Source organism: Melanostigma gelatinosum (genome assembly GCF_949748355.1).
Source record: "Melanostigma gelatinosum genome assembly, chromosome: 4".
NCBI classification, from domain to species: Eukaryota; Metazoa; Chordata; class Actinopteri; order Perciformes; family Zoarcidae; genus Melanostigma; species Melanostigma gelatinosum.
In genome coordinates, this window is record NC_136637.1 from 14982952 (window position 1) to 15002997 (window position 20046).

The 20046-nt window shown below is 43.8% G+C and overlaps 1 protein-coding gene across 1 annotated transcript; it reads left to right on the top strand.

The window, feature by feature from the left end:
* Window positions 1-14958: 14958 nt before the first annotated feature.
* On the top strand, window positions 14959-19976 carry henmt1 (HEN methyltransferase 1; the record flags this gene model as incomplete). Its single annotated transcript, XM_079266645.1, has 9 exons — window positions 14959-15042; window positions 16364-16476; window positions 16758-16892; window positions 17016-17198; window positions 17306-17489; window positions 18360-18573; window positions 18791-18890; window positions 19223-19380; window positions 19858-19976. 9 exons carry the CDS (start codon window positions 14959-14961, stop codon window positions 19974-19976), a joined length of 1290 nt encoding a protein of 429 aa, XP_079122771.1.
* Window positions 19977-20046: the final 70 nt, after the last annotated feature.

Sequence of the window (20046 nt, forward strand, 5' to 3'; positions counted from 1 at the left end):
AAAGCCGCATGCTTAGTCCCCTACCATTTAGTAATGTCCGTCACCGCGCAAAATTAGTCTTATTCTCGCTCATCAACGCTTTTCCTCTCCTCCAGGGCCGTGCATCCCCGGGCACATCGTCCCCTTGTACACCCTGTACAGCCTGACCATCGGCCAGGTGCTGTGGGACGTGACCACAGGTGCCGATTACTATACAGTTGACGCGGTAACAGAGCAGGGCCTGACGGTCTCCTGCAACACCACTGACACCTACTGTGTCTTCTACAACATGAGCTGTGGCCAGACGTACACCGTTAACGTCACTGCAAACAATGCTGCGTGTCAAGGCGTGTCCACCTCCACCGACTCGGCTGCAATCACGACAGGTGAGAAAATGCGCAGAACTTGATAGAAGATGCATCTTTGTACTTGCTAGGTTCTAAACAGTCAGTGGACTTTCTGTGATGTTGTCAGCACGGCGATAGTGTTTAAGATTATAAATTGATTCCTTTTTGAAAGCTACTCAAGTAAAAATACAAAACTTTCCATTATTTCAACTTCTCAACTGTGAGGATTTTTATTTCTTGTCTTGTATGATGATGAACTAAATATCGATACGTTTTGGAGTGTTGATCAGACAAAACAATTAAATTTATCAAAGAAATAATCAGCAGATTAATTGATGAGCAAAATAATAAATAGTTGCAGCCCTAGGACAGAGAACATGTATGTCATTTCGGCTTAACGTGACACTTTCGATATTTTCAGTGTCTGTTGATGTAACTATTACAATTTAAAGTATTAAACATACGAAGATTCATCGATAAAGGAGCGTATTTGTGTTTGTAGATGAAACATATCATCTGTATGCTTCTTTTTCTGCCTTTTAGAGCCGTGCCCGCCCAACAACGTGCAGACCAATGTGCAGTGTCACGACAACATGGCCATCGTGTCGTGGGAGGCCAGTTTTGGTGCAGTGGGCTATGAGGCCGTACTCACCGGGCGTGATGGCCACTCCCTGTCCTGTTACACCAACAACACTGTCTGTAACATAGAAGGCCTCCACTGTGGAATCATCTACCACACAAATGTATTCACCATCGGAGAAAACCGCAACAGTACAGGCTCCGATACTGTCCTTCTGGTCTCAGGTATGGCGTACGCATGGCTTCTGAGTATAATGTTTTCATGAGTTTAATGATGTTCCACTGATGAACAGATGCCGGTAATGCTCCAAGACATTTAGTAATGTGCTTGCAAGATGCAGCAAAAAAGAATATAAACAATGCAGGTTTCAAATATTAAAAATTGGCTTCGCAAATGCACTCAACTGTGTGGCCTCAGGGATACACATCATGCTTTTTGGTGAGAAACAGTGAATGTAAACGTAACTTTGTTTGTTGAAAGGAAAACTCCACAGGGTATCTTTTTTAAAAATGATTACATCGTGTATGGATACGTCTACACCCCCCGAGAAATTAGGAAATAAACCGTAGAAGCAAAACACAGCATATTAAACAGCAGCGAGCAAAGAAAGCTAAAGCCAGACAACCTGTGTTTAGCCTCTCTGGTGCCTTTGGCTTGCATTTAATATGAAGCAACTTTCCGTCCCTTTTGTCTCAAGCTCCCTGTGCAGCTGGAAACGTGGCCGTGGATTTGGATTGCTACAACAACACGGCCGAGGTCTCATGGAGCCCAGCCAATGGAGGAAACTCCTACACGGTGACTGCAGTAGAAGAGGGTGGCCACTGGGCTTCATGCGAGAGCGATAAGCAGCAGTGTGATTTGACTGAGCTGCAGTGTGGTCACACGTATAACGTCAGTCTCGCAACCATCAGCGACCACTGCCAGACTGAGACACTCGCTAATGTCACCTTCAGCACACGTGAGTCGAGCAACATCTCATCACAGAGTAGTGAGTGAATGGGAACCGCCGAAACTTATCTCAACTCAACATGTTGTCCAGGTCCCTGTAAACCTCTGCGTGTTGGAGTGGACCAGCAGTGTGGGACGACAACGGCCGACATGTACTGGGAGCAAAGAGAGGGAGTGGAGCTCTACATGGCCACTGCCACCTGCAGCATGGGAATGACTCTGCAGTGCAACTCCACCAACTCCACCTGCCAGTTCTCCAACTTGTGCTGCGGGGAAACCTACGACTTCTCTGTAACTGCATTCAGTGGCATGTGCTACAGTGAAAACAGCAGCACCGTGGAGGTTCAGACAGGTAGAGCTCATTGTCAACGAATTAACTAGTTAGGCGATGGATTGATGGATTGACTGGGCTTTTAGCTTCTGGAAGAAATGACTAATTCAAAAGATCAAAATGAATTGTTATTTGGAGCCCGACACTGTAGCGATATTGGAACAAGCGCGTCAGAAGTAGGACCAGCAAAGATCACGTCTGAGCTAAAATAAATCTCCACTAAGGTCATTGTCTCCTTTTCCAGGGCCCTGCCAGCCAACTGGCCTCACAGCCAGTGGGTCGTGTGACAATGAGACCGTAGTGTTGGATTGGTCGGCAGCTGAAGGGGCATCAGTCTACGTGGTGTCGGCCACGGGAGACCTGGGATATGTCATGTCTTTCCAAACCGAGGAGACGACAGTGGAGGCTGAGCTGCTCTGCGGACAGCTGTTTACCTTCACTGTGACAGCTCAGGATGGTCGATGTGACAGCGCTGTCAGCGTGCCTGAATCATTCAAGACAGGTGTGTGTTTCTATTTATAGTTCTGCCTAGTGTGGTGCACAGAATAATAAGTTTATCACGATGCCACAATTCACCCTCACCTCAGGTCCCTGCGTGCCCGAGCATGTGCAGAGCTTCGTACAGTGTGAGGACAGTCTGGCCTCGGTCAGCTGGGCCATGAGCGACGGGGCGGAGTCCTACTTGGCCATCGCAGTGGGACAGGACAGCCACACCCACGCGTGCACCACAAACACCACCAGCTGCACCTGGGACGACCTGCACTGTGGCGAGCGGTACACCGTTCACGTCATTGCCAACGACTACCTGTGCAACAGCATGCCGAGCAACAGCACGTCCATACGAATGGGTAAACGTGCTTCTATACTGTGCACAGCGAGAAGTCTCACTACCTTTGAGCGTCGTGTCAAAACCAGGAACTTATGAGGGGGAAATTTATAGGGCACACATGAAAATGAATTAAAAAAGCAAGGAATAGAAAAAGAAACCTGAACGTAGCAAATGAAAGGTTAGAGAAGTCCAACAAGAATTGACAAATAAATCTGGCACGTTCCCCAGTTGTAGCATCTCCAAAGTAATTATTTGCTGTTTCTCTGTGTTTGATATGATTGTAAAATGTATTATCTGTAGGTTTTGAACTGTTTGTAAGACAAAACAAGACGTATGATGACATCACCTAAGAAAATGATTCGCAGAATAATCGAGAATTAATCACAACTAAACGTTTGTTTTTAGCATCCTGTATCCCTGACAACTTGAATTCATCTCTGAACTGCACTACGAAGGTGAATATTTGACTTTGACAAAATGTTCCTCCTCAGGAATGATTAAACTATTGCATCTTTCTGCTCTGTGAAGCGCTTTTGTTTTGATAGAGGCTTTTTAAACAACATAAAACCATATTGTGATCTGTTTCTAAGGTGGGATCGCTGACCTGGAATGCCAGTGACACTGCTGAGTTTTACATTGTGGCCGCAGAGACCAACAGCGGCCACAAAGTGCAGCTCAGCACCAACGACACCTGGACCTTCATCTCTGAGTTCCTCTGCGGCCAGAAGTACCTCCTGTCTGTTCAGGCGGTGGACTCTGTGTGCACGAGCATCCCCAGTCAGCCGTTAATGCTGGAGTCAGGTAGATTACGATTTCAATTATTTATTGTTTTCTTTTAAACTTGTTCTTTTAGACTTTCAAACCACTAAACTTGGGGAATATTTTATATTTTTTAAAAAGGACTCTGCCGCACTGATGTTTAACCGTAGTTCCATAAACGAGGGCTGTTTTGCTCATTCCAAAGCCAGCTCTCACTAACTGTCTTATTTTCCCTTCCCCCAGAGCCCTGCCCGCCCACCGGCGTCACCAGCTTCATGAACTGCATCGCTAACATCGCGGTAGTCTCGTGGACCGGATCGGCTGGGGCCGAGTTCTACACCGCCACGGTGACGCAAGAAGACGGCCAATCACGAAGCTGCTGGTCTGACAGCACACGGTGTGGGATGCCCGGCGTCCAATGTGGACAGAACTACACCGTGACGGTCGTCGCCTCGAACGAGAATTGCGACTCTGACCCCAGTGAGGCCGACACGCTGCAGTCAGGTGAGACAATTTTATCCTCTAAACGTTTTTGATCCATTTTCTGGCGCGTAAATACATTTGGCCAAGATTCTAAGGGAAGGAAATGTATATAAAATGTGTTATCCAATTGTTGCCTTAACTGGGATTGTTTTTATGCTCAGTTCACTTGATGACAATCTCCTCCTCCTGCCTTTCTCCAGAGCCTTGTGTTCCTACAGATGTGGGCGTGACGATAGACTGCTCTGAAGATCAGGTTCTCGTGTCCTGGAGTGCCAGCGCGGGGGCTTTGTCCTACAAAGCGACGGCTCAGAGCACACAGGGAGCCATGCCCTCCTGCGAGACGACGAACCTAATGTGCACCCTGACCAACCTGACCTGCGGCCAGGTCTTCTCTGTCCAGGTGGTGGCGCAGGATGATATTTGCTCAAGTTTACCAAGCCCAGCTACAACGTTCAAATCAGGTAGAACAACTGGATGGCGATGAATCGCCTTTGGATGTTTATTTACATGTGAAGGTGTGTCACTGACTTGTTGCTGTTAAAGTGTTACTCCAGCCCTCCCTTTCTTCCCTCCCCTCTCTCAGTTCCCTGCACACCTAACATTGGCTCTGTGGTTCTCGACTGCTTCACCAACTCTGCCCTCTTGGACTGGGCCTATACCGAGGGCGCCCTGAACTACACCGCAACAGCTCGGTCCTCTAGCGGCCGTGTGTCCAACTGCACAACCAACATCACCAACTGCGAGCTGGAAGACCTGCAGTGCGGTCAGACCTATAACGTGGTCACTGTGGCCTCAAATGAGCAGTGCAGCAGCCCGCCGAGCACCCAGCTGCAGGTGCAATCAGGTGAGCTCTGAAAAGAAAAGCATCTACACTCAGTACATTTAAATTAGAGTTATAGGAGGTAGGGATTTTAAATACAGTACAAATATTAAAACAGTGATAAAAAAGACACAAAATTGGTGAAAATCTGATTGTAAAAATTCCTAGCATACACATGTAAACGTCAGACCTCAACAGACCCCCATTTGTTAAGATTATACTTCAGCGACCTCTCATCTGATTTTGAAAGATTTTTGTTGTTAGATATGATTGAGACCAGAATTCTACAGTTGAGGAGGTAAACATGGAGGAAGTGAAACCTATGATGATCAGAATAGTCACTCGGATGACTCTTACTCACATCAGGCTCACTTCTTTTTTCTCACTTTCCTCTTCCAGTGCCTTGTCCTCCGGAAAATGTTGTTCCCGTAGTGAACTGCTCCACTAACACGGCCCGCGTGGAGTGGCAGGCCGGCAGAGGGGCCGATTCCTACGTTGTCCAAGCCTTTGGCGTGGAAGAAGATGAATCTCACTGCGAGACGGACTCGCTGTCCTGCGTCCTCACAGACCTCATGTGTGGCTTCACCTACAACATCAGCGTGATTGCCGTCAACAGCGTGTGCAATGTGTCGCAGAGTGACATGACGCAGCTGCAAGCAGGTGAGAATGATCACAGAGAATTAACATGCTGAGGCCTTGCCAGCGGGATACAGATTGGGCTAATTTAATTATGTTAACTGGGATTTTCTAGTAATATTTGGACATTTTTGAGGATATATCATTGTAAAATTATGCATGTATCTACTCTTCGTGATTTTACGTACTACTAAACAATACAATATTTCCACAAACCTAATTTAGGCAAAATTAGTGTTGGGTTTTCTCTGATATTGCTAATATTGGATGGCTATTGGACCTATATTGATCCTGAATCATGATTCTGTCTGTGCCTTTGCAGTGCCCTGTGTACCACAGCAGGTGGAGGCCCGGGTAGTTTGTGAGTCTGGCGCTGTGGCGGTCTCCTGGGAGCCCAGCAAAGGGGCCTCGTCTTACACCACAGTGGCCCAGGTCAGCGGCGGCTACATGTCTATGTGCGACAGCAACGAGACGACGTGCCTGTTCGATCACTTGCTGTGCGGCCTCAACTACTCCATCAGCGTTAGTGCTTCAGATGAGACGTGTAGCAGCGCTGGAAGCTCTGCTGTGGAGCTCAACACAGGTAGACTCACTTGGAAGGCATATTGAATGTCATATTTAAAGCTCTATTTATACCTGTCTTCATCCATACCCGTCTGTCGGTCTGTAGTGCCGTGCACACCACAGAACGTAACAGCAGAGATGGTGTGCAGTAATGACACAGGAGTAGTGTCGTGGGAAGAGGAGGAGGGTGTGTCCTCCTACATGGTGCGAGCTTTTGGGCCTGATGGTCACAATATTCAGTGCAACAGCACCGCGACCAGTTGCCAGCTACCCAACATGCATTGCGGCCAGCTCTACAACCTGACACTGACAGCTAAGGATGGACAATGTGACAACAGCCACGCCTACCTCAACCTGCAGTCAGGTACGTTTTTCAGTATCTCGGGTGTCATTTTCCATGAGTTCAATGCTGCGGTTTGAGTGACGGTTGATAATCTAATAATTCTGGGATAATGTTGCTGTTAGAAGTTAAGGAATGTCACATTAAACATCTGGAAAGGGCAGCCTAAATGCTTAGGATTCAGGAACAGGTCCATTTGGATCAGGTTCCAGGTTGGTAGAGCAGCCAAATATTTCAATAAGTTCTGAGTCTTTTTATTTTAACGTCAAACATAAACAAAACATAAAAAAGTGGTCAATTAAAATGCCATATGTGGGCACCACAGTGACAATTGTCAAAAAGCTGGAATGGAACTAAATGTCAGAGACATTAAGGGTTAGAGCTTAATTGCATTTTTATAAGTCCTCAGTCCTGTATTACATTTACTTAATGTCGTATCCTTTCAAAATCCATTATTAAATAAATTTAGATTTAATTTTCAACAAATTGTCATGAATAACTTAAATATTTTAGAGTCAAAGCCAAAAGATTGATATTTAAAGAACTAAAACATGCATGTTACCGAATAAAAAACTTTTATTTTCCTGTACAATACAGAGGCACACTGCAAGTACATCAATTCAATTTATATGAATTGTATTGCATTAAAAAAAAAACACCTGCATCCAAGCTGTTTTTTTAAAAACAAAATAACAAAGTATAAAATAACAAACCCTCTGTGTAATCTTTTTGGCCTTGTCGCCGTCCCGAGGGAATGTCTCTCTTTCTTTAAGTGCTCTCCAGTGTTTGTTGAGTAAAAACACCTGTGTGACAGCTGACAAACAAATGAAGCATCGGATTGGGCTTAATACAGCTCAATATCGCCAAAACTGATGGAGACATTCCTACTTGCCGATGTGTGAACTTTCTGATCTCAGCCACAGGAACTATATTGTCTCAATGCTCGTCCGTCCTCTTTCCCTCTCCTAGTGCCTTGCAGTCCAACCAACGTCAAGGCTTCCCTCCGGTGCCACTCAAACTCTGTCTCCGTGACATGGGAGCGAGCGAGCGGAGCGCTCTCCTATCGTGCGGTGGGTGTAACAGCAGATGGAAGCCACACGACTGAATGTAACAACACCATGACCCACTGTGATCTGAGCAACCTGCAGTGTGGAAAGACCTACAACGTGAGCGTGTTCGGCCAGGACGAGTCCTGTTCCAGTGTGGAGAGTGACACAGCATACGTGCGGACAGGTACTGTAAACATAGGGGGGGTATTATAATAGTACTATTTATTATTATGGTGGTGGGGGGAGTTGCCTGGTCCAAAAGTACTTTCCGCCTCAACTTATAATAGTAGTTGAACAATATTACATCAACCGGCCCTCTTTGCTTCGTCTGTCCCCCCCTCAGCCCCCTGTGCACCCCAGGATGTGGCTGTTGCTGCACAGTGTGATGATGGCGCCATGACCGTGTCCTGGTCCCCCAACCCAGATGCCCAGCACTTCCATGTGGCGGCAGTAAGCAACACCAGGGCGAGACTGTACTGCAACTCCAGCGGCAGTGCATGCACCATCAGCGATCTACCGTGTGGACAGCACTACAACTTTACTGCGCTGGCTGTGAGAGATGGCTGTGAGAGTATGCCCAGCGCTGTGGTAGAGACGTCCACAGGTATACTTCAATACTTCAATGTCCATTTGTTCAAATGCTTCATTTACGCAGGTTCCAGATCCTCCGCAAGGATCCGTCCAGTTCTAAACGTAACAACCTCTGTCACCTGTCGGTAAAGAAAAGAAATAGCTGCTCCAAATTTAACGCTCGCATCAACTGCAGGCAACGAGTGCTTCAACAGCAGTTTTTAATGTCGTGTGTTTGTGAGTTTGTTATCTGCTGCTGTTGCCATGCGTGCCCGACATAATGTAACTCCTACCATCCCTGTGCTTCTGGAGAACGTCGTCAAACAGAGGACAAAAATTAAGATATCAATTTCTGAATTCCCTCCACAGCTCCATGTGTGCCCAGGAATGCTCGGGGCAATCTGGACTGCGTGTCAAACGATGCCTGGGTGATGTGGGACGTCTCAGAAGGAGCCCTCAGCTACTATGTGATGGCCCAAGAGGTCGGAGGTCACAACATCAGCGGCACATCCGCCTCCGCTCCCTATACTATCCCAGATCTGAAATGCGGGACCCTTTACACCTTCTATGTCACTGCTGTCAACAACCACTGCCGTAGTAATCACACCACCTTTGAGCTTGAGACAGGTATTTAACAAGAATCTCTACTCTCAGTGCACCAGCTTTGAAGTGAAGTGCTGAAACATTACTAGGAAAATGATCGCGTAAGCATTCGACCACGCTATGCGTTACCAAACACTAAATGAAACGCTATCACGTTCTTGTCTGGCACAAAAGTGCTGTTACGCCGACATCTATGAGTCAGTGGTTCCAAACATTTTCGGCTTGTGACTCCTTAAAATGAACACTTGTTCATCAAACAGTGAGTTTTCTTTCCATTTGATTGCTACTGGTAAAACCATTTGATGGAAGAAGCAACGCTTTGAGTAATAAAATAATTATTTCTTAATTGTTGTAGCAAAACAATGTTTTTTTTCTTCTTTTCCATCCCAGATAATCATCAATTGTGACCCCTTAAATTCATCTTGTGATCCATTTGGAGGGGTCCTGATCCTTAGGTTGGGCACAGAGTTACAACTAGGTTATTCATCAGCAAAACAGGATTTACTCTGCTTCTATTTTGAGCTGCAGTTAAAAAACTGCGTACAGTTTAATTTGAGAACTTCTGACGCTCCCTCCTCAGAATCATGGGTATTCAAAGGAATGCCATAGTGTCTTATCTGAAAGATTAAGTCGAACAAGAAATGAGAAGCATAAAATGCTTGTGTTTTCCTCAATATACTAGCTTTTTAATTTCATACTAGCAGTGTTTTCTGAAGCTGTTGCTTTCTTCCTGTCCTGCTCTGTAGGTCCTTGCGCTCTGACAGCCATTACTGTAGTGACACAATGCGACAGCGACACCATCCTGGTTGAATGGGAGATGACGGAGAACACACCGCTCTACGTGGTGACCGCTGAGGGCCACGACCATACCTTCGTTTCCTGTAATGGCTCCGCCCACTCGTGTGTGCTCCCGGATATCAGCTGTGGCATGCGTTACAGCATCATAGTATCAACCTCTTCTGATAAGTGCAGCAGCCTCAGAAGCGCACCAAAGAAGATCACAACAGGTAGTTTTCAGCGCACCAGTATAGTCCCGTTCACTGGAACAGATTCATGTATTCATTGCTCGTTTTCCTTTCATGAAATTTCATAATAAAACGCATATATCTTGTAGAAGTATTAAACTTTCAGTTTTGCAGTTTGTGTTTTATGTTGTTTGTGAGGTTATACTGTATATTATGTATGTTTTTCTATTGTCGCGGATTTTGTGTTGTTGTGAGATCTGTAGACCGTGAAACAAATGCTTGTGTAAACCCCAGGAGGAATTGCAGCTGCTAATGGGGGCCTAAATATACAAACAAACAAACCTATTCAAGGTTATGTTGTTCTCTCTAGCGCCCTGTGTCCCAGACAATGTGACAGTGGCAGCATCCTGTGAGGAGAATGGAGCCGCAGTGACGTGGGGACACTCCCCTGTGGCTACATCCTACCTACTGACAGCCACAGGGCGGGATGGACATGCAGCGGGCTGCAACACCTCAGTGAACAACTGCAACCTGGCTGATCTGCACTGCGGACAGACGTATAACTTAAGCATCACCGCCAGTGGAGACAACTGCACCAGCAAGCCCAGAACTTCATCCTTCAAAACAGGTATGTATAGAAGACATAAATAATCAAAAGAATATACAAATTGTTACTTGCAGCCCGAAATAAAGTCATATTTTCAGACCAGAATAGGAAGCTAGGGTATTGCAGCTGTGAGCTCTCGTGCAAAGACATCTTCTATTATGATACTGCAATATTTTTCATGCTATAGTTTATTAAAAATCTATTTCTGGTGTTGAAAAAGTAGATATTCCGATTCTTCTAATATGCACAATCTAGCTGCTACTTTCTAAATTTGGTTTCTACATTCCCTTATTATTTGCCTCCTGCTTGAATCTCTCAAGTTATCTTCTCTCTGTCGTCGCAGCGCCCTGTCAGCCCTCTGGTCTCGCTGTGGATATCGATTGTGAAACCAACTCTGCCGTCCTGTCTTGGGGTGCCAGTGAGGGCGCCGTGGAGTATTTTGGCTGTGCCCAACCTATGGATGGAGACGCGCTCTACTGCGACAGCACGGTCGCCTTCTGCACAATCGACGGCCTGGGATGTGGTGACGTTTACAATTTCTCTGTTGAAGCCTCAAACAGCGTCTGCAACAGCTCGTTTACTGCACCTCTGCGGGCGGGAGCAGGTAATTATTTGAACTAAAAGATATAACTACTGCTGTTCACCATCATTAACAATACTCCAATTGGTTAATTGAGCACAAATTCATTTTTACATAGAGAATAAAATACACAGAAAAAGTGTTACCTCTAGTCCTGTGTATTTGCAAGAATTATATTTATTTTACTGAAAAACTTCCTTTGTTTGTTCAATATAGTACGTAGATATTAAACATATTTAGTTTTTCTCAGGTAACATACAATAATTAACAACCAATCAATCAACTGATGTTAAGTTTTTCCCATTTGCTTTAATACTTGCAATGTAGTACAGTTAGCCAAGTGGTAAAAATATTGTAAAAATCAGTATATCCTACCAAAATGTCCAGAGAGGAAGTTTTTTTTGTATTCTTTAAAATGTGTTTTCAAAGGACTAACTTTTACAATTCCATTGGTAAAATACTAATTTAATCTCGAATCCCTTTCCTCCTCAGCCCCATGCGCTCCGACTGCGCTGAATGTCCGAATGCAAAGGATAGGCAAAGCTCACTGGGCCATGACGTCATGGGACAATGTCAATTGTTCTGATGAGTACCTTATGGAGGTAACCGGTCCAATCCAAAACAACCCACAGACCCTGATGCAGGTCTCTTCTTACTGGTTGCCAAGGGCATACTTTGAGTTCCCAATACCTTGCAGCACGCCGTATAACTTCACCGTACGCTCCAGAAACGCAGGCGGGGCCAGCGAGCCATCCAGTGTCTTTACTGGAGTCTCAGGTAGGTTCACACTGCACTCACACTGCACCCGGACTGTATACAGAATGTGAGGAGTGCTTTTATCTCTACAACTAGGCAACTCGCACCAAAACAATCTAGATTGCACTAAAAGTAAGAGGAAACATTTATACGTTAAGTGGAGGCTGGTGTATGAACAGAAAATAAACGACAATATGGTAAAAAAACAGTTGTAATAGTATAAAATGTCTTCATAGGATGTTATAATTGTTGACAAATACTGGAAATCAATAAATATGTATGTGTCCTTATTCTGCTTTCAACTACATGTTGTTGTACATGTGTTGTAAACCATGTATTTAAGGTTTATAAATGTGAATTGGGGGACTTAAGAATAGAGCTAAACTATGTGACTAGCAATATTAGAGGGAATGACCATTTTTACAACATTATTCTTATTTCTGTAGTGAAACATTAAAATGATTATGGCGTGACAATATTTAGGATAAAACACTATTTTGACACACATTTTGCCTGTAACAAATATTATATATATATGGCCATATTGCGATTTTAATAAAATTTTGATTAATTGTCCAACCTAAAAATGATGATGCATGTTTTAAATGCATTCTCACTGTTTTCTTTCCCAGTCCCCTGTGCTCCCCAGAATGTGAGATACACTGGTGCCAGAGCGTCTGCTGTGCTGTCCTGGGATGCATCGGTGCTTGCCGCATGGTACACCGTCTACAGTGTGTCGGGGGCCGCCCGTGTCGAGCTTTGCAACACCACCGGACTCTCCTGCCAGCTGACCAACTTTGATCCGAACACCACCGAAGTGACAGCCAGCAATGCGGTGGGAGAAAGCATCCCTACCCGAGATATAACAGGTCAGACGCACGGTGAAAACATCTACAGCGCAATCACTATTCCCTCTTTATGGCCACTTTAAAATCCAGTTTCTGACATTTGTCACCATTATTTGTCACCTTCCTCAGGTCCAGTAGCTCGCAGAAGAAGAAATGTCCATTTAGATAACAGTAAGTGTCGTGTTATTACATCACCTAGAGATGCATAGTAATGAATCTGAAATCATCATAGGCCTGTACGTTGTGTTAATTTCTCACCCATCGCTCTCAGATCTTGAACTCCCAAAAGTGCTGAATGTAACAGTGAGTGGAGTTACCTTGTATGTGGAGTGGATGACGGTAAAGAATGCGACCGAGTACACAGTCGAAATTGTGGAGAAGCAGCAGACCAATCGGCCACCGAGAAGGAGAACCGTGGAAGGTAATATTTACATCGAGACTGACCTCGAGCCGTGGACCGCCTACTGCATCAGGATTGCAGCCAAAAACGCCATCGACCAAAGCAACTACACCAAGCCAGTGTGTAGAACCACTGGTGCCTCCTCACGAAGCACCACAGATACACTTAAATAGACACTGGACTCAGCAGAAACACCACCATATGTTTGAGTTCTTCTCTCTGTAGCATCCATAACACGATTGTTAACTGTTCGATCTCTAAGAACTTTAGAAGGAAACGTGTAAAAAGAAAGTAATTACAACTACAAAGCCACGACGTTCTTCTGTTTGGGGTACTTCTTGCATGTCACAGATAAATTATGATCGAACCTGAGGAGAACCTCTTAGATTTGAATGCTTATGAATCCTTGTGAGCAATAGCGTACATATATACATTTCAATAATTATGGCTGGTATCATAGCAGCTTTATGACATTAATACTGTCTAACAAAGTATTGCTAAAATTCTATTTATCAAAAATGGTTTTATTTTCAAGGTTATTAAACTCTCTGGGTGATCGTAGTGTAAACATAAGCTGATATATTTTCAAGCAATAATTTTGAAACCATGTATATTGTCTAATGATGTACTATGTGACTTCTCATTTTGTGAACACTTTGACAGATCTTTTTTAACAATCGCAGAAATGAGAGAATAAAAAACAAATCTGTGAAACATTAACACATCCCTCTGTATGAACATTGGTGTTGAAAGCTTTCCTTTTAAGTTTTGTTACTTTAATGTTGGTATTCACTCCGTTTGGCCATTTAATCGATTCATACCTCATAATGTAGTTTGTTTGTTTTTTCTATTCTTTCTTTGCAATGTCAAGGCTTCACCTGAACCTCAATTCTATGGGAGAATGTTAAGTTTTAAAGAACTATAATGTTAAACACTCTGACAGGATACCTTAAGGAAAACTAAGGGTGTTAAAACTCCACTGGCAAAGGTAGCTGCAAAAACATCGTGCTTTACTTACTGAATGTTTATTTTTGCAGTGAAGGAAATATATCTGTACGTCACAACATTGCACTGTGTTCAAATTGACTTCACCGTCAAGATTAGACAGAAAAAAGTATATATCGGAGGATTAAAACTGAAGAAGAGCCAAAGTTGAACGGGTGAAACACCACCTGTGGTGTCCTGTGCTGCTGGAGAAGGAATGTAGTATGGACAGAGACAAAGAGGCCCCGCCACCTCAAACACTACCATGTAGAGAACTATGATAAAAGTAAAGAGGCGCAAAAAAGGTCAGAAGAAAGTCAACTGCATTAAATGTAGTTTATGAGAACTAAACACATTCTTGATCGCAGTAATGAGACAAATAGCGCAGAAGGTCACAATTAGAGAAAAAAAGCTCTCCAGTTTATCATCAAACAGCACAAAGACAAATGTTCACCATGACATTTATGGTTAAATAATTACAGATAATCCCAGCACCGATGGTCAATAATGAAGTGACTCATCGTATCAGCTCTAGAGCTTTGTGCTTAGAACGTCACTGAGATAGTGAACATGGTTAACGTGGTGATATAAACATCAGTGTTAATATGGTCATTGTGAATATGATAGTGTTTAGCAACGCTAATGAGACAACAGTGAGGTTGTGGGCTGTGACATCAAAACAATGCATTAGAAGACCCGTCCCTTCACAGGGCCTCGAATGATCAGCTTGGGTTTTAGGAGATTATGATGGGCTTTGTTTGTTATTTTAATAGATTACTCAAGAAAATAAATCAGTTTTTGACTGAAAGAAAATGGTTTTAAATGCACAAATCTATCTGGATTTTGCAGACAGCCCTAAAAAAAAAGAAGATTATCATTAAAATTTAAAAAAAAGTCCCGCGTGCACACTCATAACAGCGCCCTCTGGTGTCCGGTGGGGCTACTGACGTAACGGTTAACCTGAGCTGAATATCGTCAACATGGAAATAACGTTCAGTCCAGCGCTGCACAGACAGAGACATCAATTCGTCATCGATTTTGTCAAGAAGAATAAACCCAAAAAGGTAACGTTACTGTCTCAATGAGACACATACTTTACACTTTAGCTTAAAGCAAACGTAACTCTAGCTAACGTATTTACCGAACAAATAACGTCATAGAGCTAACGTTAACTAAGTTAGCTAACTTTAGCTTCAGTCGCAAAACCTAAATCAGGTTTTTGCATTAAATGTTTAACATTGTAAAGTAACAAACTCCAAACTATCCTTGTTAATTGGAAACAGGTTTATCTCTTAAACTTGGAAGTCAACGTTTGTTTACTAACTGAACCACAGTAGCCGTGTTTTGATTCTGACGTTTACGGTAAATGAATGGAGGCCATGCGACGGATTGGCGAAGTCAGCGCAAAGACACGCGTGTGACAACTAACGGTATTTCCGGTTTTCAAAGTAAAGTGTTAACGTAGTATAATACAAAATACATATATGGAAATAAGATCAGTTGGATAATATCACAGGATTTATAAAGCATATTACCTGTGTCCCTGATCAAATAAATCCTACTAAGTTGTGATGGAAATTACTTTATTCTTTGATTACACTCTGACTACATACAGTCTCAAAATCAAGCATTTTGATATAGATATGGTGACTAGTCAAAGTTAAAGTATTTCATTATGTACTTTGAAAGGCCTTCTTTTCTGTAAAAACACATTGCTCCATCATTTCTGACAATTTGATAAATTTGAGTTCACGACAGCTTTGACTACAGAGCATTGGAGTTCACGTGTTTATTTCAGGGCCGATACCGATATAAATTATTGCTAATCACATCTGCAGTACAAATTTATTGCATTTTCAGCAATAACTGCTGGTTCGACGCAGCTCCAATATGCGTTCCCATGTCTCTCTGTGGCACAGATTCAGTGATGATCGGCTGTTACTCCTGACATACATCCTCACTCCTTGATCAAGGAATGTTTGTCAATGGAACTTCCATTGACAAAAATGCTCCATTCTGACGATGATTTTGCTTTTTATTGCTTTAAAATTAGGTTGTAAACTGGCTACTTGTGAATCAATCAGGTCGTACACGTCAGCTCTCAACAACAAGAAGTATTTGTCCTCAGAGATCAGCTGTGGGTCTTTTCAAATCATTTACCGTAAAGTTCAGAATAAGGATGCACCGATACCAATATCAGGCTGATATCGACTCAAATAGCTAAATAGAATATCGGTGACAATGAGTCTGATACATTTAATTTAATTATATACTATATACACAATATACCTGAATTTAATTATATATTTGTGACCCATGTGTAGTGAGCTTAACATAGGATTCGACTCAGCGTACATCGTTACGGTACTTCTCTCTTCTCCTCAGGTGGTGGACTTGGGCTGCAGCGAGTGCAGCCTTCTCAAACAACTGAAGATTCACTGTGAAATCGAACTGCTGGCCGGAGTGGACATCGACGGTGCCAAAGTGAAAAAGAAGATGTACGTATGTTTATAACAATCAAAGGCGTGAGTGAATACTTCTTCATACAGGGCTGGGCTCATGGTTGAGATCACAGAGAGTTTGATGGCAGGTGAATGCAGAGTAGAAACAATCAACCGAGTTCATCAACAGAAACATAATCAGCAACTATGTTGGTGATCAATATATCGTGCCAGTTGTTTGATCGGGTAACAATTGCAAATATGTCCGCTGGTTGTAGCTTTATAATGTGAATTTATTGTCTGTTGACTGTGTGCACTGTGCTTGTATGTTCCTTCAGGCATGGATTAGCTCCGATGCCAATGGACTACCTGCAACCTCGTAATGATCAGCTGCTCGTTGAGATGTACCAGGGCTCAGTCACACAAAGGGACGCCCGCCTCAGAGGGTTTGACCTGGCGACCAGTATAGAGCTGTAAGAGGCTGATTATTGCCTCTCTTTTGTTTATCAGGGCAGGTTCTCTCTATCGGTTTGGTTTTTCATCTTTCTCTCCCTCTGTGCCGTTCATGCTCACCACGCTCCCCTGGCTTTCTGCAGCATAGAGCACCTCACTCTTGCTGACGTGGAGCGCTTCTCTGAGGTGGTCTTCGGTTACATGACTCCAGCGGCAGTTATCGTCAGCACCCCAAACTACGAGTTCAACCCCCTGTTCCCTCGACTGGCAGGTTTTAGGCACAGCGACCACAAGTTTGAGTGGACAAGAGCCGAGTTCAAGTCCTGGTATGCTCGCTGACTATGCATATGACAGAGAATGTTAATGGTTAAATCCACCCTAAAATACATCGGCACTTGTGAAGATTTGAACTGAACTTTGCGTCCCTCCTCAGGGCTCTGAAGGTGTGCGTGGATCACGGTTACGAGGTGGAGTTCACCGGCGTTGGACGGGCACCTCCGGGCCAGCAGGAGAGAGTCGGCTTCTGCTCCCAGATCGGTGTGTTTCACCGGCTCGGGGGAAGAGAGGTCTGCAACGTGTTTTGTGATGATGCTGACGATGCACTTTCATACACACTGGTGAGAGACCTTGTTCATAGACCAGTGACTTCTGAGTCTTCAGAGAATATGAATGTGGGGATTTTTGGTTCCCCGCTTTATTCACCGAATGTTTTCAGGTGTCTGAGGTTGTTTATAGTTTCCTTATATTCTGTCAGCTAATGTTTAGATCACCATGGATGCTAAGTCCACACGTTTATAGCATAATATATTTACTCTAACTAGATACAAAAAATGTTATATCAATGATCCTAAATACACATTTAAAATGAAAACAATATTTTCATAAAATGACTTAGCAAATAGTCTTTTTCCAATACAAACAGGTTTTGTACTCTTTCAAACTAATTTTTGCAAAACACAGTATAGTCATAACTTTTCAAAACCATTTATTGATAAACAAGTGGACAGATCCGCTCCTACAAATTCAGATTATTCTGAGAGATTGAGAGTGAAGATGGAAACAGATTTAATAATTGCATGCAGTGTTTTAGTTTGTATTCGTTAATTAACCTAATTCATTCAGTATTCGATGTGACAATTAAGATTTGTAGAAAAAAGTGACGCTCTTCTGGACGTGGGGCGGTAACACTCATCCATCAGCCCCAGAACCAGTGAGTTTTAAAAGGTTCTTTGTCGACCTCTGCTGGTGACCACCAGCAACTACAACATGGGGAGTCTTTGTCGTCTGTATATGGAGCCGACTGTAAGCCACGCCCACTGCCCTCTTAAAAATAGAAACCTGCAATTAACACAAAGTCAAAAACTACTTTTTAACTATAGATGAGTAAACTGGCTTGTCAGAGTCTGGAGTCTGTAAAAGTAAGTTTTTAAAGCCAGATATTTCTACAACTAGAAATAGTTTTTGTGTTTCACCTGTTTCTGTATTAGCTGTATAGTAAGAACTACCCCAGCCTGCATGACAACAACATCTTGCGGAGGGTCCTGGTGACGGAGGTGTTGTACTGGGCAGAACAGCTGAGGAGGAGATGGGTGGAGGAGGAGACCGGCCAAGGGGATGACGCCGATACACTGGCTGAGGGGGAAGGGGAGGAATGCCACAGAGCGTCAGAGCAACACCTGGAGATGGAAGAGAAGCAGACAGGTGAACAGTTCATAAGAACCAGGGTGTATATTTGCTGGAGGAGGATGCGCTTATTGGAAGCAATGGAGCCAGCTAAATGCCATTTGTGTGTAAATTAAAGGTTTCTCCACGATAGCATTGTATTTTATATACTGCCAGGTTTTTTTATGGTTAAATGTTCCTGGCAAATTAAACGCACACAGTATGTTTCCTGTTTTTTTAAAAACATACCTCACAGCAGCAGCGATGAAGAATCTGGTAGAGCATCAGGATGTTGAGGATGGAGAGCTGTTTTGGACAGATGGCCAAGGACAACAGGAGTCTGGCAGATTGCGCAGGTTTGTTTCCTTGAGGAAGATGAGGAGGAAGAGTGTTGCCGCGGCGTGTTAAAAGGCAGTTTGTGGCGTGCAGATCACAAAGACGGGCCATGTTTGTGTGGCATCTGTACTCATTACACTTTATCATGTGATCAACACACCACAGTAGACAGTGAGCTGTTCTCTTCCAAACTGCTATATTCCTACATTTGCACACATTTCTATTTTCTTGAGCTGCTACTAAAAAGCAACTCTCACCGGTCTCATTACTGAGCTTTTTATTTTGAACAAATATTTCCAAAGGTTTGGCATCTCACGAGTTTCATGTCATGTCATCTTGTGTGTGCTGGCAGGTGTGTGTCTGTACCTCTGTCTGTGCTGTGGTCCCGCTGCCCCAAAATCAGTGCCCTGAGCGGAAGCCTCGGTAACCTCAGACGGCTCCTGACGGATCACCCCGACGTTAAACTGAGCCAGGACGGCTCTGCTGTGCTCCTAAATGACCAGGAACAAGGTACTGTTAACATTCCATCACTTCTACATCCGTCATGTTATTTGTGCGTAAACATTTCTAATGAGAAGGGGACCGACGGATCTCTAGCGGCGATGTTCCACTTAAAGCGGACTACTTGACACAGTGTTGACTTTTCAAAGCAGAGGCGTCGCTACGAGACTTATCGATGGAAAAAAAATCGCAAGCGAGGCCGTCATCCGACATGTTACGCTAGTTCTGAATATGGAATGTGCGCGTCAACCTGCCACAAGCAGAGCTGCAGACTGTTTAAAAGGGGACCAATATAAATGCAACACCACAGGTTGCCCAGCAGATGTCCCCATTCTTACTGTACTCTGTGTCAAACCAAACTATTTGCACAATGCTTCACAGAGCTTAGTTTCCCTCTCTACAAGTTAGCCCATTACACTTATGAACTCATCAGCTGACTTTGTTTCCTGCTCTGCTTCTTATCTATGAATATAATAACTGAAGAAGAGGATTGTGATGATTTGGAGGACAGCGGGTTCGCAGAGGGCAGACGGTGCTACCACAGTTGTGAGCCGGAGGAAGACTGGGATGCAGAAGACACTGCTTTGGTGTCAGGGGACAAGTAGGTGACTTGTTGAGTCAGCACGTGGTTACTGTTGTGCTGACGATCCCCAAAAGCACTGCTGAAACGTTGGC